The 24,525-nt window shown below is 43.8% G+C and overlaps 1 protein-coding gene across 4 annotated transcripts in view; it reads right to left on the bottom strand.

Moving 5' to 3' along the window:
* MXRA5 (matrix remodeling associated 5) overlaps positions 1 to 23,792 on the bottom strand; it is a 33,567-nt gene extending 9,775 nt beyond the window's left edge. Inside the window, exons 1-5 of one of the 4 annotated variants that reach the window (XM_061627052.1) lie at positions 23,063 to 23,792; positions 13,576 to 13,791; positions 9,259 to 9,388; positions 7,919 to 8,309; positions 73 to 4,926 (exon numbers count right to left, since the gene is read on the bottom strand). In XM_061627052.1, the coding sequence (XP_061483036.1) occupies positions 73 to 4,926; positions 7,919 to 8,309; positions 9,259 to 9,388; positions 13,576 to 13,781 (5,581 nt within the window). In that variant the 5' untranslated portion in view covers positions 13,782 to 13,791; positions 23,063 to 23,792. Of the gene's footprint in view, positions 1 to 72; positions 4,927 to 7,918; positions 8,310 to 9,258; positions 9,389 to 13,575; positions 13,792 to 23,058 lie in introns of all 4 variants that reach the window. The other 3 variants (XM_061627051.1, XM_061627054.1, XM_061627053.1) reach the window with 3 other exon arrangements.
* Positions 23,793 to 24,525: the final 733 nt, after the last annotated feature.

The following is a 24,525-nucleotide window of genomic DNA, read 5'->3' on the forward strand; positions in this document are numbered from 1 at the left end:
ATCTCAGAAATTTTCTCAGAAAAAAAATGTATTCTGAATAATTTCAACTCAGCTCTAATTTAAATATCTTACCTGTGGAGATTTTTGTCCAAGAAAGTAAAGGCTTGGGGTCTCCTGTAGCATCACATGGGATAACAGCATCTGATTCAGCAAGGATGGATAACCTGTTAGATCCTTTTGTTATAATCTTAGGCCTTTCTCCTTGTATCTTGAAATGTGCTGAAGGCTGGATTATGCTGGAATTAAATGTCTTAACTCCTCCTGTTTCAGGCACAAATAGCACATTTGGATTATTAAGATGCATGCTTCTGGAGGACTGCATCACTGAAGTCACTTGAGGTTTAATGCTAAGAGTAGCAGTCATGGCTGGTGGTGCAGTACCCAAGGGCACCGGAGGCAGTGAGATAGCTGTGGCCCTTAAAAGAGTGCTTTGTGTGATCACCTTGGTTGGAAGAAAAACTTTATTCTCAGTTGTGCTTACTGGGGAAAACAGATTAGGCATCACTGGTTTAGAGTTTACTCCTAAATGCTGGAATACCCTAGTTCTGTTCAACAGGAAAGGTTTTCTGGAATTGGGAAAATACGGTACAACTTGCTTTATTGTTCCTCCAGGCCTGTCTCTGGTATCAGGAAGGTAGTTATTTGCAAAAATTCTGGAGAGAGTGTTGTGTCTAGTTTCACCCTGGTTGCTGAAACTACTTGGGATATGCAACTTAGGTCTGTATAATGGAGCAGCTGTTGTGGTGGGAAAGGTCTCTGTATGAGAAGAGGTTTTTCTGTCCTGCATGGTATATGCTGCATATGCTGTTATCTCTGGTTTATTAGTATAGTGAAGTGGGACCTGGTGAGTTACCAAATGGTGGAAGGGTCCTGGTGCAACGAGGTAAGGAGGCTTCATGGTCCCTCTCGTAGGGATATGTTTTGGAGGTGCAAAAGCCGGTGGCTGATTAAAAATGGGTATAATCCCAATTGGTTGGTTAGGAATATTTGGATTCAGAGATAGACTGTTGTATCTTCTGCCACCATATGGTTCTTTCAGTTGGTCTTGCTTTTGTTGTGTGGTGATTCTGTTTGAATATGAAGTGGAAAGTTCATTCTGTCTTGGGCTAAGTTTGGTCTTTATGCTTTCAACATTGAATCTTCTAGTGTCCAGAGGTGCTAGTTGACCAAACGTGTAATTTTCCTTTGTGGACAAATGATCAGACAAATTAAGAGTGCTAGGCACTGATGGAGGAAGGGTAGTGGCTAAAGGTGCAGATGCAATGGGAAATACTGGGGGATAGTTATTTTCAGTTCTATAAGCATTAGTCTGATCATGCCGATCATGTAAATGAGTAATCATATCTTTTGTGTGCCTTGAAGATGGTGGTATGTGTGTTCTATTGTGCCAAGGAGTAATCACCTGTTTGGTCTCTGTAGGTCTAAAAAGGTGATCATTCACTGTGCTATAGAAAGATGAAGTCAGTATTTCTTTTTGATGGGGAGATGTTGCAACTGTAGTCATGCTTTGAGAGTCTGAAAATTTATCCTGTTCATCTACAATTGGAGGAGCCTTAAAATGGCTCCCTATGCTATAAACAGTAGTCAAATGCTGTACAGTGGCAGGTCTTGACTGAGCTGCTCTTAAGTCAATGCCATTTCTTGGTGTTGAAGAACCAATAAGAAGCATTTTTTCTCCCAATTCTGGATCCACTGAGAAACTAAGCTCAGAAGGTGGCACTGGGCTAGTGAAACTTTCTATAGATATTGGAGCACTTGTTGTATGTGAGTTTCTGACTTCATTATTTGCTGTAATAGCATTACCTTCAGAAGCTTTGATGAATTCATTGTCTGCAGATGTTGTAAACATATGTCCTGAGTTGTGAGATAAAGGCAACTGTGTATTTGGGGCTCTAGTTAGAGAACCATGTGTTGGTGATATCACTGTGACACTTTTGTGGTCCTTGGCAGCATTGGAATGAATTGCAGGTGTTTTAGGTGGCAAAGTTGAAAGATGAAGAAGTGACGCTCCTTCCATGTCTTGGGACCCGATGGACATTTGTAAAGCAGTAGTAATTGTAGTTAGTGGAGAACTTACTTCCAAAGGCCTATACTCATTTTCATGGTGTGTTTCAGCATCAGGTTTATGATGATCCTTAAAAATGGAACTTTGCAAACTCTGGGTATCAGTTTCTATTTTAGATACTTTTTGAATAAATGGTGTCTCTTCTGTGGTAAAGACAGTAGGGGGAATAGGCTTTGGCCTTCTGTACCTATTTGGTCTTAATCTCCTTCTACCATATGGTCGCCTTCGGGGATGCTGGATAACTTGTGCATTAGGGGTAGTTGTTTTTATTGCAATCATAGTCACTGTGGTCAGTTTGTTGTTGGCAGCAGGAATCATTGTCCAGTCTCTCTTTTTAAATGGAGTAGTGGTACTTTCCATAATAAAAGTGGCTTCTGGTTTTTGAGCATTTGTGTTTTCAAGTATTATACCTTCAGAATCTCTGAACAGTTCAGATGAAATTATTCCTTTCTGATGCTCTCTGTTACCACTGTCTGTAGCTCCAGAAGCAAAAATGGTAGCAGTGGCTATTGGATTCATATAGTTGTCAATTTGAGAATGTGTAGAATGTGTTACAGCATTATCTAGCTTATTCATATTCTTCTGCTGTAAATTTGTTTCTACACCTTCAGATACAGGAGTTTTTGCAAGGAGATGGGCTTTGGGTGAAGAGGAGGATGTATATTGTGTAGTTCTGTCTCCTTTGTCCAATGTTTTCAAGGTACTTTGAATGTAAGGCAAACTGCTTATTGCTTTTTCATTTGAGGGATCTTGGGTGAAACCATCTATGCTTATCGGTTGTCCTGGTGGATCATCTGTCCTCAAATCATTATGATCCCAAGACTGTGTCTGTACAGTTGGAGAGATTGAAGTATCCCTTGCAATGGGTGTTTCCACATTGTATGGGCTTTCTGATGTGTTTGACAATTCATGTTCTACAGAAGACTCAAGCTCAATACTCATTGCTGTAGAAGGCATTTGGTCTTGATCATAATTCTGTGTGTTGACAGTGGGAAGAATTGTGACTGAGAACAGCTTTGCCTCATCTACATGTGATGCACCTGCAGAAGACCCCTCTCTATTTTCTTCCACAGTGGTCTTCAGTGGGGGGCTGACAATGGGAGGAAGAGCACCAGTGGTTTGGTGCATGGATGGTGTCTCTGTTGTAGTCTTTAAAGAAGGAGCTGGAGATGTAGTTGTTCTAAGAAAATTTTTCCCACGGACTTTTGCCAAAATGTTGGCCCAGTGCTGTGGATTAATTTGTTTGTTTGCCATATTTATTCTCCTTCGGGATTCAAATACCCTACGGCCCTCTGCAACATTGATCTCTTCAGTCCTGTCTATGCCTTTCCATAATTTCATTTTGCGTTTTCCTTTTTTATTCTTCTTAACCTGAAGATGAGGAACATTTTCATTCTTTTGTTTAAGGGATACTTCACGGTCCTTCAGATGGTTTTTTTTGCTCAGAGTACCATCAGCCTCTTCAGCACCTGATCCCTCATCATCTTCTATGATCCATCCCTTTCCCTTTGCAGAGGTTCTTGAACCAGGGTGCTTTTTTAATTTCACCCTTTTTGAGGATCTGTCAGATACCATTTTATTTACTGTTATTTTAACAGCAAATTGATCTGATCCTTGTTGGTTGATAGCCACACACCTGTAATACCCACTGTCACTGACATGGCTGCGTGGAATTAACAGTGTGCCGTTATCTAACAAGTACCCATTGGATGAGTTTGAGAAATCATGAAGAATACGACTACTTGGGAGTATCCAGCTTAGGTGTGCATCTGGTACAGCCACGGCACTACAGGGCAAAAGTATGGAATCCCCCACATTTTTTTCAACTTTCATTGTCTCAGAGTCAGCTGGCTGGATGACTGGAGGTTGCACCAGAAGTCTGTAGGGGACTGTGTCTACATCACTCCTCACTTGAGCAACACAGTGGTACACACCTGAATCAGTGTAGGCCACTGATTTGATGACTAACTGACCGCTGCTGAGGACAGAAAACCTGCTGTCTTTCATGTTGAATGGAGCTTTCAGTTTAGTCCCATCTGGAAGCATCCACTTGATGGAGGGACTTTCTGATGCTTTCACATTGCAACTCAGCTGAGCATCTGAACCTTCCACGAGACTCTGAGCTGCTCTGGTGTGCTGGTCTTGCTCTATCATAACCCAGCTGGTTCTCTGCTGTCTGTTTTCTTGAATCTGAAGTGTCTGAGAAACCTGGGTAGAAAAAGAGAGCACTACTTTTTCCCCTGTGCTCTGGCGTCTGTTTAATTGGATGAATATCAGTGGTTGCATCACCCAGGCAGGCTCAGCATGAATTCTCCCTTTGACACCTGTGTAGTAAAGGGCATCATAATCAGAACCTTGCCTGTAATGATAGCTCAGTTTTGGTTCATGGGTGAGCACATGTTCCCTTTCTAACTTGACAGGCACTTCGCTATAATAAGCAATAAGCTTCCACAATTTTTCATAATTGTCTCGGTTCATTAGGCATTCCAAATCCAGGGAAATGGTTGCGTTGACTTCAATTTCCTGAGGAGAGTTCTGGTTCCATTGAATTTGGGTGGAGTTTGTTGGTTTCTTGGTTTCACACTTCAGATTCACTATGTTTCCATGCTCATCTGTCATGTTCAGAGTAATGTTCCATGGAGACAGCTGAAACTCTTCCATGGGAAGCTCAGAGCTGTCACCATGTTCCTCCTCATCCTTGAGGCTGATGTTCTGTTTCAGTGGAGATTGTATGATGGGCTTTGTGCAGGAAACATTTTTCACATTTTGAATGTCCTTTTTCTGGAATTGCTTTGGGAAGCTGCATTTAGGGCAAAGCTGGCCATCTTCATAGGCTTTGTCTTTTTTACACTTTAGAACACCTGGAAGACAATAAACGAACAAACAAATCTAAAAATCACATGGAATTTCAACATAGAATTATTTTACCTGAAAGATTTGATTACACAACGCTCAAATCCAATCTAGCTGTAGAGCAATTGGTTAATTCTAGTTTCTTCAAAGGCACTGGCTTGGAGGGATACAACGGGGAAGCTAATTTCTACCTGAAGATAACAGCATATGGAAGAAGTTTGTTTCTGCCCATTCATATCCTTCTGCCTATCATACTGTTACAGCTGTCTGCCAGAAATTCTGCACACTAGCAGAAGCTATAGGTTTCACAAGCCTTCATTCTGCAGCTTTGGGAGCTAGAAACATGCTGTTTAAAACATTTAAATCAGAAGTAAGGAGCCTCTGGCCCACCAGCCTTGTCCATTTGGCTGTTTTCCTCAAGCCACGCCCACCTGCCCCACACCTGATATCATATGTGGATGTGGAGCAGGTAGATATCTGGCTGCAGAAAGCAGGATTAAACTCTGCAAACATCAGCCGATACACGGGAATTCAATCCTGCTTGGTTGGGGCATGCCAGCAAGTTCCCATGTGGAACCGGCTGGTGCATCCAAACCCTGCAGAAAGCTTCCATGTATCAGCTTTACATCTTAAGCAAAGATGCTCATGAAGTACCTTTGATTTTGATGATTCTGGGTTTGTTCCTACTTTTACTATCCAGATTACTTAATTTGCTTCTCCTGACACTTTCCCATGAACAGGAATGCTTCCAAAATGCAAATTTCTCCCTGGAATGTGGAATTCTGAATTACCTGGCCTTTTTTTCTCAAGTGGAACTGATACATTAGAGATTCCTGTTCCTTACATTCAAATTTCTGTATAGATCACGTTGAAAGCAGTTTGCTGCAACTTTCAGGGAGGTATCCAACTAGATAGTTCTGCTAGCGCAAGCACTTTTGACTGTGCAGTGGAACTTCCCCTCCCTCTCCTCACCCCATGAGTGCCCCCCCATCTGTTGTGGGTTTCCCCCCAACCCTCTGGAGCAGATTAAGGCAATATGCAGGGAGATAAAGTTCCATTGTGCAGTCAAAAGTGCTTGTACTAGTGGAACTGTTTAACTGAATGCTCTCTTCAGTCCCTACAGGTCTTTCCACTTCCCCCAGGCTACTTCTGCCTTACCCAATGTGCACAGCTGAATGCTGCAGCTAACCACTTATGGTCCAATTCTGGAGCAGATTTGAGAAATTTTCCTAGTTAAATTGAAATTCAGCAGGAATGGAACATGAAGACAGTTTGGATATTCTTCTTTTGGGGCATTCTTCTAAAGCTAAGCACTTGCAGAAGGTGAAGATCTGAAGTGGGGTGAGCACAATGCTTAAATTGCTGGTGGAGATGTAAATCACATGGACAGCCTCCACAAGTAGAGGAGGCAGAGAATAACAGGGCCAGCCCCTCTCCCTGCTCATGTGAACACGCAAGCAGAATGCCCAAATAGAGCTATTAAATATGTTGTGGAGGAGGGGGAAATGCTTCCATTTCTACGAATCCTTACTGGAGATACTGTAATCTCCCCCTTGTCTCACACACGCAATATTGGCAGTACATTCAGATTCTAGTGCTGCTTGTGCCATGGAAGATTCCCTCTGCAAAACAAAGAGGGCACGCTGCAGAAGGGTTCAACACACTACAGGGTATTCTGGGATACACTCTTAGCTTGCATCCTGCCCTGCAAAGAATGATAAAAAAACAAACCCAAAAGCTTTGAGGTGGCCCTGGTGCCCATGCCTGCTGTGAAATGCTTGCTATTTGGAGGAAGCATTTGGTTTGGTGACTGAAGTTAAAGAACGGTGGCAGCTGGTGGGTCCATGTCAGTGCGGCAGTGGAATCCACTCCAGGTTTTAGCTCAGCACCATGGACAGCTCCTTGAAAGTTCAGGCTAAAACCCGGTGCAGATTCCAGTGCCCCATTGACATGGACCCACCAGCCACCACCGTAGGGATGCCATTCTTGTATTCCCCCTACCATGTAAAACATGCCTACAACTACAACCTCAGGGAAAAGAAGTTTTAGTCCAGCCTGCTCTCTCATGAGCTAGGTTTCTGCCTGTGGGAAGTTCTTCAAAGGGAATTGGGCCACTACATTCCCACCTCATTGTGCAACATGCTTGACCTCAGTCATTGCCCCAGAGAGAAGATTTAGAAAATACCCTTCTCTGTGGAATGGCAAGTTCTGCGGTTTCCAGGAAAATGCCTGTATGTAAGAAATTAAGTTGGTTCTGTTCAGTTGTGTTCAATGTAGCACTAAGAGGAATGTTCTCCCCCTCTCCTCCCATGCACCCAGCCCTCTGGGCAGATTTGATGATGGCACATGGTGTGCATTGGAGGGGAAGGAGAGGGAGGAAAGTTGCACAAAGTCATTCTTCTTGCTCCATTATTTAGTTAAATACTGTTCTATGCTTTCGGTTTTGGCACCAATGAGAACTTTCTTCTTATGCTTTGTAGTTATGTGGTTTGCCTAGACTGCAGCTATGTCTAGATTGCAGAATTGGGAACTAATGCATCTGCAGAATTAAAGAAAAACCAAAGACAGAGCTGCATGCTATGTATTAAGCGAAATGTGCAGTTTGGCCCTTATATTGGGCTTTGTTAACCGAATGGTGCCCAGTTAATTTGGAGGCATATCTCAGGGCTAGTTCAAATGTACCCACTTCTGTACTTTTACACTTGTTACTGGTTTGTCAGGTCCTGCTTTCAGGTTTCCCATAGACATATGGTTGGCAACTGTGAGGACAGGCTGCTGCACAAGATGGGCCTTCTCCTGTTCTTTGGCTTTTGCTCACTGCCTGGTTCACTGATTAGTGGAAAAGCAGTTTATACATTTTTAAAATAAATAAATAACCCAGCCCTTGAGTATAGAGTATACAAAGTATAGTATGAGCATACAAAGGAATGCAACTTTTCTGGGCACGTATCTACTGGAGTCACATTACTACTGAATATAACAACTATGAGCATCCCTTACCTACAGACTTCTGATTCCATTCAAGGAGCCATGTCAACCTGCAGTCGCAAGACAAGGGGTTCCCATGAAGATAAACATTCTCTAGGAGTGGCATGTTTTGAAAAATGCCCTCAGGCAGTGTCCTAATGGCATTTTCAGACAAATAGAGGTGCTTTATTGTCGACAGCCTGAAATAATCAAGGACCAAAAATGTAGAAAATGTGTTGGGGTGAAGCTGCTGGAGCAAGTTTCCTTCCAAATGAAGAAGTCTGAGGGAAGTTAATCCATTAAAAGCATTTGGATGGATGAATTCAATTTGGTTGTGGTCCATGTGCAATCTCATAAGACTGGAAAGTCCTTGAAGGGTCTGCCCAGTTATAACCTGCAGCTTGTTGTAGCTTATTTTAAACACCTAAACGGCCAAGGAAAATGGATTGGTTGGTTAATGCTTTTTAATAGTAACATGGCACTGCAGAAGAAACACACGTAACACAATACAGAAGAATACAATGGTCCAGCCTAAAGAAACTAAGACACACTTCAGTCCCATTTACACAAGTGGGACTTAATTTAGACACCACAACATGGATTCCTATAGGGTGTACATATGATTGACTTTATGTGGATTGGGATAATAAATATACAACAAACGAACATGAAGAACTGTTCTGTAAGTCTGGTTCAAGAGTTTTTAAGTACACATGGAATAAAAATTGCTGCTCTACTGTACAGTTTTTAAAGCACTAGCAAACTTAGTTCCATACTGCAGACTACAGTAGGGCCCCGCTTATACGGTGGGTTAGGGACCAGGCCCCCGCCGTAAAGTGGAAATTGCCGTAAAGCGGAACCCCATTGATTATAATGGGGCATGTCGCGCAAAAATGACGCAAAAATGACGCAAAATTGCAAAAACGGCTGTAAAATGGGGAATTTCCCGCCGCCGCATTAGCGGAATGCCAGAATGCAAAGCGCCGGTAAGCGGGGCCCTACTGTACTGGTATATATGAGCAGCAGCTTCTTTTCAGGAGCTTCTGCACATGTATCTATACACCAAAAACATGCAGATAGCTGTTAGTGCATACCCCACAGGTACAGAGGAAGCTGCCTTTTACTGAGTCAGACTCTTGGTCTATCTAGATCAGTATTGTCGACACTGACTTCCAGCAGCTGTCCAGGGTTTCAGACGACACATGCCCAGCTCTACCTAGAGATGCCAGGGATTGTACCTGGAGCCTTCTGCTTGCAAAGCAGATGCTCTACCCCTGAGCTAAAGTCCTTCCCCAGGCATGCACCTCTGAGATTTGTGGGAACACAATAGACCATAATAATTGCTATTTGAAAAAGAAACATTTTGGCTCTACCTGTAGTGAAGCCAGATCTTTTAAGGCCCCGTTGGGTATATTTTGGATGTCATTTCCATGGAGCATGAGGAGTTCTAGTTTTTCAAGTCCTGCAAATGAGTTTTCAGATATTGCCTGTATGCTGTTAAACCTGGGAAGAAAACACATTGAAATACTTTCTGTAACGATGCATCATTCCACACTGAGAAAACCTGGCATTTTGGGGCTATTTCTAAATCACACATTAATCTGACAAAGTTAATGAAGCATTTTAACAAGACCATGTGTCTGTATTTCATATACGGTTTTAAAAGTCAGTTATAAATGGAATTCAGTTAGAGCTCATGGAATTATCCATTAGAACAGGCTTTTCCCTACAATGCCTTCCATGTGCTAGGGATATTAGTCAGTGGCAGGGATCCAGCCTGTGATGATATGGAGACTGCAAACCAGTAGGCCTGCAAGGATGCCAACAAAACATATTACAATAAATGAATGAAGTTTTGTGCAGAAGACATTTAAAAATGAATGACTGCCAAGCAGTTTCTGCAAGTAGAAAACCACAGCTACTAGCTAAACTGCTAGATTTGCATATATACTATGTAATTAGGCATTTAGCTGTTGAAATAAAACTGTGGTCTTCTAATTGCAAAACTGTGGGTCTAGACACTCGGGTTGGGAGCTGATTAAATACTGTTTACTTGATTAATCACTTGCCCTTTGACAGATTTATCAACTAAATTTAAATACATTTACATCTTACTGAAGTTTCACTGTAGTTGCCTTATTGAGTTACTGTAGGGAGCATATTACATAAAGAAAACCCGCTATTCACCTTTGGCCATTTATATATATCAGCCTCACTAATTGAAATTTGCCATTATTGATTCATAAACTGAAGCTTCAACTGATTCATTTGCTGATTACGCCAATGAACATTCACAGTCCCTACTAAAAACCATTTGTTTGGGAAAATATATGCTAAATGAATTTAGATTTTGTTAAAATGTTCCAAAATGACAATTACTCTTCTGCTTTCAAAACTAGGAGCCCAAAAATAAAGTGAAAATACTGCATTAGGCTGTCCTCTTAGGATACATATATCACGAGGTTAAATAAACACAAGAGACAAAATTAAGGAAAGGGGTTTCACTGGTTATAAATCAACTATGGCTGCCACAGTGCACACTGTTGCTTACACTGTGTCAGCAAAAAACAGCATCCATATTTGGCAAGTGTGGCAGGGGATGACATTTGTACTTGTGTTTTTTTTAAAAAGAAAATTTATGCTGCAATCCTAGACATCAGGGATGGCTACCTTTTTTTGGCCCGAGGGCCATGTTGACCATCTCTCTGCGGACTGCGCAGCAGTGGGTGTGTTTACTCCACATTTTTACTCATACACAGGTACAGGACACAGCACACACATGTATAAGCACACAAACCCTCATCTTTAGCTAATAAACGCAGATCAGATAACAAGGGAAGATTATCACTCCCTCCTTGCTCATCATACAATAATGACCAGAGAAGGGGGAATTTGCTTCTCCATCAGTATGTTGGGTTGGCTGGAGAGATTAAAGATCTCCACCCACCCCAGTGCTATGTCTACTTTACTCCCCTGCCATTTCCCAGTGCTGTTAAAATCTGTGGGTTCTTGGGGAGCTAGAAATATTTGCTGGAAGACTAGATCACAATTAAAAGGCCACTGTTAGAAGCATTTGGCCACTCCTGTGATACATACTTATTCACACCCAGAGTAGATCCATTAAAATCATTGATTCCAAGTTAAGTGCACTGTTTTCTACCTGAGTATGATGCAGTCAAATACACCCCTTGTTCAACTGTCTACTTGGGATCCTTCACACAGGTACAAACCCATGAGCATGCTGTACATCAATGCTACTTTCTTTGCTTTACTTTGTCATCTGTACCAGGTTTTAGGTAGAGCTGTTGCCCACTGCTACTCAGGCATAAATTGGGATAAATTTGAGGGTTCTGACTGGGAATAATGCTTTTTGGAATTGGGGGGAGGGGTCATAAGAATTTATGGTGAGTTCCATCACCATTCACTCTGCCTCTTTGGAACCTGCTCTCCTGAGCTAGCAGCAGCTGGGCCAGACATTAAGTAAATGCACAAATGAAATGCTGGCATGCTGGGACCTCTTCAGGAGTCTCCATAGACATTAGTGTTTTAAGAGCTTGAGGTGCACTACACTGTTCCCATATTATGAGACTAAACACTTTGAGACACTTCTTCCTGCCATGGCATTGGGAATGGGAGATCCACATATCAAGTCTTATGCTGCCAAAAGTTATAACTGGTTGGCTGACACTGGAACACTATATTAGTGCTTTCTGTTGTTATGTTACCAATGAGGTGTCTACACATAACAGGGCTGGCTCCAAAGGGTGGCCAGGTGGGGCCCTGGCCAAGGGTCCTGTGGCCCACAGGGGCCCCTGAAGGGCCCCTTGTTATGGTGGGGGAATAGCTCTCCCCTTCTGCTGCAGATCACAGGGAGGGAGCTGCCTGCCCACTTGCCGGCCTGCCCATGCCCACCCGCTTGCCCTCCCTCATGCCCCTGTCCCTGCTTGCCCTCCCCCTGCCCCCGCTTGCTTGCCCTTCCCCTGTCCCCACTTGCTTGCTCTCCCCCTGTCCCCGCTTGCTTGCCCCACCCTGGCCCCGCTTGCTTGTCTTCCCTCTGCCCCTGCTTGCTTGCCCTCCCCCCGGCCCCTGCTTGCTCACTCTCTCCCCACCCCCTGCTCACCGTCCTGCCCCCCTCACCCGTCCAACCTCCCACTCCTCCATCCACCTACTAAGTAGGTGGGGCATGCATGCAGGTGCCAGCGCAGGCTGGTGCCCAAGGGCCCCGGCATGCCTGGGGCCAGCCCTGTGCTTAAAGCTCTTCTTTAATCTATTTGACCTGAATTGGCCATTTCATTAATCAGAGGCTCCTTTTCTGAATATTGCACATCAGCCACATCTAGCCTTTTTAATTTTATTCTTAATCATTTCAAGCAATTCATCATTCGCTTGCTATCTTTATGTCCTTTATATGTAGGATAGTGTGCTGGATTGGTAGACATTGAGAAAAAGGATTTTTTTTTCATTGGCTTTGGTGAAACTCTGACAATTTAGAATAAATGAGGGTCTCACACATAATATAGTCTGTCAAGCCATTTCGGTGGCACATTTCTCTTTTTCATGTGCCTAAAAAAATATACCCTACTAAAAATCTAAACACAGAATAATCACTTGCAGGAAAGTGCTTAATGATGTGATTGGATCTCATTATCTCTCTTTGGAGGCTGCTTCAGTTTGGAACAACTGATGAAGAGAAATGTGAAAATGCCATCATCACTTCTATGATTGTCTCCTAGAATACCACATGGCAGCCACTGTGGAGGCACTGCGGACGGTTGTGGCTATTCTCTTTGTGCTTCACAGGCCACCATTACAAAATGGCATAATTTAGAGCAGCACCAGAGTCAGTACTAGAGTAAGTATTATCAGGCTGCTATAGAGTCTTGTACTCAACATGAGATGTTGCTTGGCTCAGGGGCCTGTGCACACACAAAGCAAATGGTCTCAGTGATTTATAAAGAAACCCAATGAGCTAGGAGGAGAGACAGGCGACTCCAGGTAAACAGAGACTGAAGAAGAGGTGAGAGCAATACCAATTGTGGTAGAAAGAAGAAGCAGGAAATTCTGGAGCACAGCTAAGGTAGGAAATTGCTAGGGCATAGATATAGAGAAAGCACAGCTTATCTAATAGCCCATGGCCAACACAGATTTGGCAAGTATAAAATTAGGTGCATACAGTCTTTGTATAAGAGCATGGAAGACAGAAGAGTGGTAAGGTTGAGAAGAGAAGCAAGGAAGCAAGTTTAATTAAAGCTGGAAATCTCTGTTTTAAAAAAGGATTAAGAAAGAAGTGATGATTTGTGGTGCTCTCATGCTGCAAATGCTAAAAAACTTGTTAACTCTTCTCTGAAAATGAAGTGACTGGATTAGGGGCAGGAGACAGGTTTGAGTCAAGACTGAGAGAACACAAATGTTATGCATGTTCACCTCTGGATTATCGTGTTGGTCTTATATTGAAGACAAATTAGTAGGATTTGAAGAGAATCAGAGTCTCACAAAAATTTGAAATATAAATATAAGTAGATAACAGTAGTTTTTAGACCAATTCCCATAAATACTGCTCCTTTTTAAAACAGGCCTTTTATCTTTAGAGGAATGGTATCACATTGCAATTCAACTGATGCACAATGCTCCAACAAGTGGGATGAACTCTCAAAGAATGTAAAACTCCACAATAAAATTGCAATACAAACCCCAAATTGATTCGTTCCACATGCTTAGAGATTCTTGTTGGCACAGCTGCTAAGGACCGAAATGTGCAGTGAACTTCAGTGGGAACATAACAGGCGCATGGGTGAGGACACGAAAGTGTGATTTCTGGAAGCCCCAGAGAAAGAATCAGCACCACGGATAGTGCCCCCAAATTTAGTTGCTTTAGCATCTTCACAAATTTCTTCATTTCACTATACCTATTTCATTTGAAAAAAGAGAACTGATTTACTTTTTAAATAGATGTAAAACATGACAATTCAGATATGCCTTTCATCTGGGCTTTCAGCATAAATGTCTGTGAAAAGCTTTAGAATACCATTTTATAATTCAGATGCTAGGCTACCTGGGATAGGTAGACTAAAAGCAGGATTCAGTTCTGATCCTTTACACAAAATATCTGCCAACACAACTTATAATCCTCCTAAACCCTTAGGTTTCAGTATCGAAGTCTTAAGATCAGCCTGTATCTTTATCTTTAATCATGTAAATGAATATCCATTCATTACTTTATACACTGAGATATACCTGCAACTGTGTATAATTGAAGGTGAGCACAGCAGTGAACAGAATCATACAAGGGGCCAACTTTAAAGTATCTAACTTTTTTTTAAAAAAAAACACAACACCCCAGTCTTCAGATATTTATTTATTATTTATTTATTAAATTTATATTCTACCCTTCCTCCCCGTAGGAGCCCAGTGTAGCAAACAAAAACACTAAAAACACTCTAAAGCAGCCTTGTCCAACCTTTGGGTTCCCAGATGTTGCTAGACTGCAACTCCCATCAGCCCCAGCCAACATGGCCAATGGTCAGGAATTATGGGAACTGTAGTCCAGCAACATCTGTGGCCCAAAGGTTGGACAAGGCTACTCTAAAGCATCATAAAAACAGACTTTAAAATTCTGATAGCATTAAATTCTTTGGCTACATAAATATTTTAAATGAGAACACAGGACTGAACAAAGAATCATGTAAGGCCCCTTTGTGCATTACTTGCATGAAGGTGGTCCATATACTGAAAGGTGCAGTGGGCCACACCTCTGGCCTCAAACCAACCCCCTACATCACATAGTTTCCCGAGCACTCCCCTCAAAACCCATATGCTAAGTAAAGAACTTTGAGCTGGAAAAACCTGTGTGCATAGACACTTATACTGTAGGCTTTGACATGTTCTTTAACTCTCTGCAACTGGTTCTATACATGTGGGCTTTCCCACACTGCGGACATCCAAGCTCAGCATGTGAGGTGGAGCTGGTGGAGTCACACAATCTGGGACACGTGGCTCCACTCCCCCTTTCAGTGTATGGGACCTGTTCAAGTGGATAATATGTTAAAGGGGCGACTGTATAACCTGGATCCACCACACATAAACACTTCTACCAAATTGGCCCACAACATGGAAGAAAATATCCTATAGTCATTCTTATAAGCATACCTCACAGAATGAGAACCTGTGACCGGAACACACAATTATGCTGAAAAGTTAACACATGTTAACACGAATTCATTTGACTAAAACTACCTATTAGTAAACACAAACCAGTTCTAAACATTAAGATCCGATGAATAAGCTTTAACTAATGTGCTGCAGGTGTTAACTTGCACTGCTACAGCTGGAGCATGACTGTACGGATGAATAACTCCTAGGCTGTCAAGCAATACAGCTGGTATAGCACAGTGGGGAGGACAGCCTGGCTGGGAGTACAGAGTCTGTGAGTTCAAATCCCCGCTCGTGTCTCCTGGGTGTCAAGGGCCAGCTAAAGATCACCCCCACAGTGAGTGGCTCAGGGGTTACATGCCCTGCCACCTGTGCAGCCATGGGCAAGCTGCATAGTCCCAAGGAGCCCAGTTGCCTCCCCCAGCTGGCAGTTGCGGACAAGGAAGGGGCTGGCTTGTGCAGCTGTGGCAAGCTGAGCAGGCCCTGGCCAGCTGGGGAGGACTAGCCTCAGAGGGAGGCAATGGTAGACCCCCTCTGAATACCGCTTACCATGAAATCCCTATTCATAGGATCGCCATAAGTCAGGATCGACTTGAAGGCAGACCATTTCCATTTTCCATGTCAAGCAATAGAGTAGGAGAGGACCTTCTCCATTCTCGTTGGATTGGCTCAGAGTAATCAGACCTATTTTACCAAACAATAAACCAATAGCTTAGTTTACTTGGAGCCAATCTGGATTAAATCAGACCCCTACCACATAAGCCTCACAACTTCCTCTCATTAGCTAGTTAGTCCCACCCTGCCTTGGGATGTAAGCCCACCCCAAGCCACTTAGATCTTTCCAATTCCTCCTGAATCCTGCTCCTTTGTTTCCCTGTTTCTCCTTAAGCCTTCCTCCTGATCCTGCTATGCCATTCATGACCTAGTTTGCTTTCTGCCAATAAACATCCTTACATGGCTGTGTGGGTGCCAAGGAGAAGCACAAATGCAGCAGTACTATAAGCTTGGTTCACATTCCAAAACAACTGGACAACTTATACTCTCACAACAGTGCTAGAGTCCTGACTCCTACAAGTTACTTTATCAGCACGATGGCTCAAAGGATTGAGCCATTAGCTTCCACAAAGCTATTTCTTGGTGTATATGCTGGAGTTCTTAAATCTGCAAGCAATAAGACTATCATTCCTTTCCTATCAGCATCATATGCAAGTCATTATGACTCAAAGTAGTGGTTCATCAGGCTGAAGGGGTTCTCAAATGCCTGTGGTCAGGTTAATACAAGAGTTGCCCCTTCTTTAAAAAATAACTCCATGACATGTCGAAGAACTTTGTACGTAACGAGGTGTTTCTTTAATGAAAGCTGTCATATTGAAATATTTTACATATTTTCTTTTCTTCAGAGGGCTAATAAACATCTACTTCTGTTCATATAATTCCTGCTTAGAGCCAGACAGAAGTTGTAACATCAAAAGATGACTTGCTATTCAAAATCCTGGGCTCAAGCTTCTAAGTGGAAAATGATGTACAGTGAGGTTTTTTCTTCCTTCCTTCTTCTTTTTTATTTTAAAAAAAGATCCATAGCAATGGAAAATGCATTATGCTTTCATATTGTCTTCCATCCCTATCAGTGGATGCCCTCGGGGAAAGACTGTGGCTTAGTGGTAGAGCATATGTGTTATATGCAAGAAGTCCCAGGTTCAATCTGTGCCATCTCCAAACTCCTGCCTAAAAACCTGGAAAGCTGCTTCCAAACAGTGAAGGCATGACTGAGCTAAATAAAATAAGCAAACAGACTGACATGGTATAAGGCAGGTCCCCATGCTTTCTCTACTTGGCACACTGACAAGCCTATACCAACCAGAAATAATGGCTTTTAAACATTCTTGTGTTCTTATTGCACAGAAATAGACGTGAAATATGGATGATGAGGCACCTGTATTATGAAGAGTAACTTTTGTGGCAGAATTATATCCATTACTTATTTAAATGGAGAATCCTGTTTTATCTTATCTAACCCCATCACAGTGTAAATGCTTACATTTACTGAATCTGTGATAAGAAGATTGCAATGAGAATCATGTGTAATCATACAGAGATTACATATAGGGATTTTTGTTCTCTAACTGGAGTCTGTTAATATTCTTTAAAGTATGTTGCTTATTGATTTTGCTTTTCAATAAAATGTATGTTAAAAAAAGAAACAACTTATTCAAGCACTCCATGTTTTGGATGACAAAACAAAAATTAACTTGTCTGTACCTGATGAACTGAAATGAGTACTGGCAGGCAGGGCAATCCAAACCCTAGCTGAGCAGCAGAGCCACGGCCACACCTGCAGCTGCATTTCTCACACCTGCAGGGGTGAAACACACAAGGCAGGCAATTCACTGCACCAGCCTGAAGCTGGCATAGCAATCATGCCCAGATCAGACTCAGTCCTGTCCAGTGACATCAGCGGGGCTAGCATTTTATTTATTTATTTATAGAATTCATTAGTCGCCCATTTGGCTGGCTGTCCAGCCACTCTGGGCGATGTACAACATAGGCATATAATACCTAGACATTGAAAATCTAAAAACAATGAAGATAAAATCTAGCGCACCCCAAAAGCCTGCCTGAAGAGCCAGGTCTTCAAGGCCCGGTGGAAACTCATCATAGAAGGGGCATGGCAGAGATCATTTGGGAGGGAGTTCCACAGGGTGGGGGCCACAATTGAAAAAGCCCTCTCTCTAGTCCTCACCAGTTTGGCTGTTTTGACTGATGGCATGGAGAGAAGGTCTTTTGAGACTGATCTTGTTGGGCGGCATAGCTGATGATGCTGGAGGCGCTCCTTTAGATAGACTGGGCTGAAACCGTATAGGGTTTTAAATGTCAAAACCAACACCTTGAATTGGGCCCGGTAACCAACTGGTAACCAGTGCAGCTCTTTTAGCACTGGAGTGATATGATCTCACCGGTGGCTGCCTTTAATCAGGGCGCCGCCGCATTCTGTACCAGTTGCAGCTTCCTAACCCCTCCAGGCGATCCAGAAGGATACCGTGGTCAACGGTATCAAAAGCTGCTGAGATCAAAAGCATGAGATCCAGTGGTTCCTGAGCTGTCTCAGTCCCTTCCCAGGAATGCCCCATTTGGGGTTTTCAACAGGCAGGAATCCACAGGTGGTGCTTCTGCTGCCCTGCACATTTGGTGGGCAGAATGGGGAGCTCTGTCCCAGCTGACTGATGCTGGTATCATTCTGCAGGTGGAGATTTGCAAGGCTGGGTGGAGGGATACCTAGGCCCAACACCCCCCCTCCCAAGCTGATGTAAAGGCGGTTTGGACTGGAGCCTAAGTTAAGGTAACTGATTATGAAAAAAACCCTGATCTATGAGGCTGTAGTCCACATCTGCATCATTTTACATATGGTAATAAAATCAAGTTAAAAAGTTGTGATTATATAAAATGATGCAAATGTGGGCTGCATCTCCACATAGAAGTCACTAAAAGCATGACATTCTCATGCTTTGTTGTCAATTTCTTTTCACAGTGAAATCTTATACAAGTCTACCGAGATGTAAGTTTGCATTTAAATGGGGTTTAACCCCCAGGTAAGTGGAAACAGGCTCAGACGGGCTCATTTCCCACACACTATATGCATGCATGTTCATTTGCCTGAACACACAAATGTTCAAACTGTATGGGGGCTGGAAGGGGGCAGGCACACCCAGTCCCTCGTCCCAGTGTCCTGGGATGCATTGCCTCACCACCTCAGTCCTTGATCCTTCCCTACGTCGAGTAGGGAAGTCTGAAAAGGGCTTTTGCTCAGGGTTCCTTGAAATATCAGAGATCCTGATAAAGCAGAGTCCCTCATCATATGGACGTTTCTACACATATTCAAACAAACATGAATAAATGCCTCATTTATCTTCTCTGTGCAACACGGCAACATGGCAAGACTGGAGACTGAGCAGGAGGGTGTGTGGCCAGCATGCATAACCTCGTGCTTCTTGCATGTTCATTGATGAACATGAACAGTCTGGTGGAAGCTGCCTCAGAAACCAACACTGGTGGACAGGTGAGATCTCAATGTTTTAAATGAAATGAGCCAAATGACAGGGAAATTCCACACAGCAGTTTATTAAGGACTCAGTGCTGCTCATGCATGGAAGTCTTTGCAGCCTCCACATGATGTTGTCCTCATCAAAATGCCATCTCATCCCCCCCCAACTTTAATTCAGATTTACCACTTCTGTATTTTGTTTTATTTTTTACCTACTGGGTTTTCTGTGGAAATGGTAAATCCATTACCATTTCCACAGAAAACCCTATTAAATGAGAAAATAATATGGGACAACATTGTGTGGATGTTGCACAAAACTTGCATGCATGAGCACTGCTGAGTCCACAGTAAGCTGCTGAACGCATATGTGAATTATTATGTTATGTCTATTGTTTCTATCAGCACTAATGCTCTTACTGCATTCATAGCCATATGGGGGCATTCCGAGTGCACACTTCAGCATGCTTAAGTCCTTCCAGGAAATCCCTAAACATGCATTATTAATAAACTAAATGATGGAAGAGCCCAGAATAACTGGCAATAACATGAAGGAGAATTTGACCTCATTTGCTGTAGGGAGCTGCTACTAAGTAGCTGGAAAGCACAGAGAAACCTGCACCATGGGTGCAAGCTAGCAGTGAGGCTGCTACTGGGTTGCTAATAAGGTGAAGACACATTTGCACTTTTTCATGATTGCACGGCAAGAAGAAGGAAAGTTGATACAACTTGTGCTACTGTACCTTTCACTATGCTTGACAGGAAAAGCCACATCTGCAAAATTTCTCTAGAGCAGTCTTTCCCAACCAGTGTGCCTCCAGATGTTGCTGGACCACAACTCCCATCAGCCTCAGCCAGCATTGCCAATGGTCAGGAAAGATGGGAATTGTGGTCCAACAACATCTGGAGGCACACTGGTTGGGAAAGGCTGCTCTAGTGTGTAATGGATATAGCCAGCATTTAAAGGGCCAAGAAGCCTTTTTGGATTAGCAATTTGGTGGTTGGTGTCTGCTAGGCTGCTTACCGCATAAAGAATTTTAGCAAATGAAGCTTGTTATGCCATAATGTCACATAGGTGAGAAAAGGAGCCCCTGGCAAAATTCCCTTGTCTGTGCAGCCTTTGGAGGTACAAGAGTCCATTCCCCTTTTGTATCCTGTTAACCTAATGATTACATTAAGAACATAAGAACATAAGAAGAGCCTGCTGGATCAGGCCAGTGGCCCATCTAGTCCAGCATCCTGTTCTCACAGTGGCCAACCAGGTGCCTGGGGGAAGCCCGCAAGCAGGACCCGAGTGCAAGAACACTCTCCCCTCCTGAGGCTTCCGGCAACTGGTTTTCAGAAGCATGCTGCCTCTGACTAGGGTGGCAGAGCACAGCCATCACGGCTAGTAGCCATTGATAGCCCTGTCCTCCATGAATTTGTCCAATCTTCTTTTAAAGCCATCCAAGCTGGTGGCCATTACTGCATCTTGTGGGAGCAAATTCCATAGTTTAACTATGCGCTGAGTAAAGAAGTACTTCCTTTTGTCTGTCCTGAATCTTCCAACATTCAGCTTCTTTGAATGTCCACGAGTTCTAGTATTATGAGAGAGGGAGAAGAACTTTGCCCTATCCACTTTCTCAATGCCATGCATAATTTTATACACTTCTATCATGTCTCCTCTGACCCGCCTTTTCTCTAAACTAAAAAGCCCCAAATGCTGCAACCTTTCCTCGTAAGGGAGTCGCTCCATCCCCTTGATCATTCTGGTTGCCCTCTTCTGAACCTTTTCCAACTCTATAATATTCTGGAAAGTGGTGATCAAGAGAAGGAAGTCATGTAGCATGCCACGAACACTAAGGTCTAGGAAGCTAGGCCTGATACACAGGAGAGCAGAAAACCGGACCATGTGTAAAGATAGCTAGTGGGTGGAACAGCAGCAGACTATGTTTATGACACAAACAAAGATCTAGTTCAGTGTAGAGGAGTTCTTGGAGTTATGCAGAGGACAAGCAAGTAACAAAACATAATCCCATGAACAAGGATGCAGTGAATAACCACTATCCTAGCTTGATAGAAAGTTCAGCACACTCAATTGTCTCTGGCGTATAAATATTAATTAGTGGGCAAATAACATGAACTCAAAGGGTAAAGAAAGACCAGGCAATGGGTAAGCACTACAGATGCAATGTGGGAGATATAGTGTTCAACTTGGCCTGGGAAGACCCAGCTTCAGATTCCTGTGCAATCATGTAGCTTGTTGGCTGAACTTGGGTCAGTCACTACCTCTTAGACTGACTTACCTCACAGGGTTGTTGTATGAATAAAATAGGGAAGAAGAGATCTATATATGCCACACACAGGTCATCAGTGGAAGAATGGGATACAAACATAACAAATAAAGTAACTGAAATATTATTTTAAATGGTGTAGGTAGGATCTGTGGAGAGGTAGGTTGCGTAGGTGGTGGATCAGATGATCATCAGTATCTTCAAAGCCTGTAATTCTGTAAAACTGGTGATGCAATGAATAAGCAATTTCAAAGGAACCAAAAGAGAAGGAATATAATATTTAAATCGAATTACCAATGCTCTCCTATTTTAAAGTAGCCCTTGGAAACATGAGTGATAATGGCAAGTGGAAAAGGCATTATAATGTGACAGAAGATGAGCAGGGGGAAAAATAATTGTTGGCTTAGACCAGGGGTGACTAATCCTTGGGCCACATTGAGTCAGCCACTCCTCTGAGGGCCACATGCCAGTCAGGGACCTAGATGTACTGTCACAATTATGAGGTCCCAGGTGATAGTACCACTGGAAAAGTTGAGACAAACTGGTTGGCAATGTGTGTTAAGTGGATTCTTATAAGTATCTTTCAGTCTGAGGGGCATCCTGAAGTCCCAAATATCTTCCTTACACTGCAGAACTAACTGAGAAGTTGGGGGTTGAGGAAAAGTGGAAATATAAGAGGCAAAAAGAATTACTGCTTGGCAATTCAACTTGCCTCATTCCATCCCAGCATTCACACTGTGGCTCACTGCCCCCTAGGGACTGTTGAGAGATATTACCTAGGTAGAGACTTAAAGGATAGAGACAAAGCAGGATGCAATATAGGAGGTGTTAGCTAACCTCTGAAGAATACTCTGCAGCAGTATATAAACGCTAGGGTGGTAGCTAAAGAGGAGACACACTGAATCAATGAAGAGGTTATATGTCTGACTGAGAGACCAGGCACAGGGAAGTCAAAGGGAGCTTAACCTTTGGCTGGGCAAGGATCCCTCCTGTGTCGATCTCTCTGCAGATCGTTTCATGAGACTCCAGCTTTGGTGTGCATTTTGTCTGGACAGGGACTGTGGTGGGATCAAGTGCAAGGATTTACTCCCCCAAGGTGGCCTCAGGTTTCTTCCTGAAGGCAGAAGAGAAGGAGTAGGTGGTGAAGAAAAGAGGTTGACTGTTTCCCCAGCCTCTCTCAGGGCAGGGAAGGTGATGTGATGGGCCTATACTCTAAGGGGACACCAGCGCCGGTTGTGCTTTCCACTCCTAGCTTGGAGAGCACATGCTTCCCATTAGAAAAGAATGCCTTTAATTCACCGAGTCATTACAGTTATATATTCGGGGGGGGGGCGAGAGAAAGAAAGAGGTATCCCCCGTTCCCTGAAAGAGTTTCCAGTCAACATTTCATTCCGACCTTTCAAACACACCAACGACGGGGGGGGGGTGACAGAGAGAGAGAGAGCACACTCAAAACAAAACCAGACAACTTTCCAGCTCTCTCTCATCGTCCCCTCATTCCAGAACAAGGAATAATCATTCGCAAGTCCTCTAGCCTCTGCAATTCATTCCTCCTTTCCCCTCCCCGGAATAGCTTAACACGACATTTAAAGTAATAACAGGCCGTTGAGGCTGCCAAGGGGAACCTCAGTAGAACCGCTTTTGGAATACATCGAGGCGCGGTAATCCATGCAAAACATCACGTCGGTCCAGCTGTCTGTCTGTCTGTGTATTACCTACTGTTTGCCGAGAGCGTCAGACGCAGTTGCCTGCGGAATCCATCCTTTCGTTGAACGGGCAAGAATAGTTAGCGCCCCAGTTGGGCAGCTGGCCTGCCTGCCGACGCGACCCCCGCTTGGGCTTCTTTCTGGGCCGCTCCTTCCTTGGATTCCAAAGTTGCTTGCAAACGTTGCACTCACATCCCAGCCCAGAGGTGTTTGCGTTGAGCCGAGCTTAGGATTCTTCCTTCCCGGTGATTTCTGTGACACCCAGTTCTGAGATTCATATCTCCGGGAAGAGAGGAAATATATGAAGAGGTGGGATGGAAAAGAAATTAAACTAAAACGGGAGCTCAGGAATCCATCCAAGTGATTTATTTTCTCTTTGTCCTCACTCTCGTCAGGAAGTAAATCCAGGCTCTCTTATTTAAGAGCGAAGTGAAACCTGGGTAACAGAACAGGTCACTTGGAGCGCTTCGCTCCTTCTCCTCGGCGCTTCTCTTTAGAAACTTGGACAGAAACAGAGGAACGATTTCCTTTTTTCGCCCCCACTACTTCACCGCAGCCTCGATCATACCTCAAGACAGAACGCTCAGCAAATCCTGCGTCTCGGGACTAGCGATCGGAGAGCGCCCGCACCAACAGGCGCCCCGCGCAAGGCATGCCCTGCTCCTGCTCTCCGCCTCCCGCTTCTTGCGCGGTGCGTTTTGAAGCAGGCAACAGCGCCGGCTCTCCTTTTCCTTGTGGGCGGCTTTGAGAGAGAGCCAGAGGCGCAGCGCTTCGAAAAAAGGGCTGGTGAGGGAGACACCTTTTCATTGGTGGGAGGGAAGGGTAAAAGGGAGGGCGCTCGACTTTCATTGGACGAGCCCACAAGCGGTGTGTGGAAACCCCCTTCCCTAACAGTATAGTTGATGCACACTCCAATTGCCGGGTCGTTTTTTCTCCTCCTTCCACCCTGGGCTTCATCTGCCCACGTGGGCGATGGCATGTGCAAGAGACCGCGGCTCCTTGGGGTTTTCCGGGCTGGATGCCTCAGGAGCGATGCTCGAATATCAGCCCAGGTAAATGACTTACCAGTATGGCATTGCACCTCCTCAGAGTCACTTAAACCAGGTGTCCCACGCGTGCAGCTTTAATGCATTAAGGATAGGAACATAGGAAACTGCCTTGTAGTGAGTCAGACCATTGGTCCATTCACCTTCCTAATATCTGCGCTGGCAGCTGCTGTCCAGGATTTCAGACAGGGGTTTCTTCCCGACCTGGAGATAAGGGGATGGACCCTGGGGCCTACTGCATGTAAAGAGGCGCACTACCATTGAGCCCTTCCCCTGGAATTGTCCTGGCATGCTAATATTGCACATTTGGGCAAGATGAGTTGATTTCAAGTAGTGCTGCACTAAATTTTTGCAGACTTCAATTTTTTGTGCAAAGGGGGATCATAAGAGACCTGCTGGATCAGGCCAAATGTCCATCAACCTGTTCTCA

Source organism: Rhineura floridana, chromosome 5 (assembly GCF_030035675.1).
Source record: "Rhineura floridana isolate rRhiFlo1 chromosome 5, rRhiFlo1.hap2, whole genome shotgun sequence".
Classification (NCBI taxonomy): domain Eukaryota; kingdom Metazoa; phylum Chordata; class Lepidosauria; order Squamata; family Rhineuridae; genus Rhineura; species Rhineura floridana.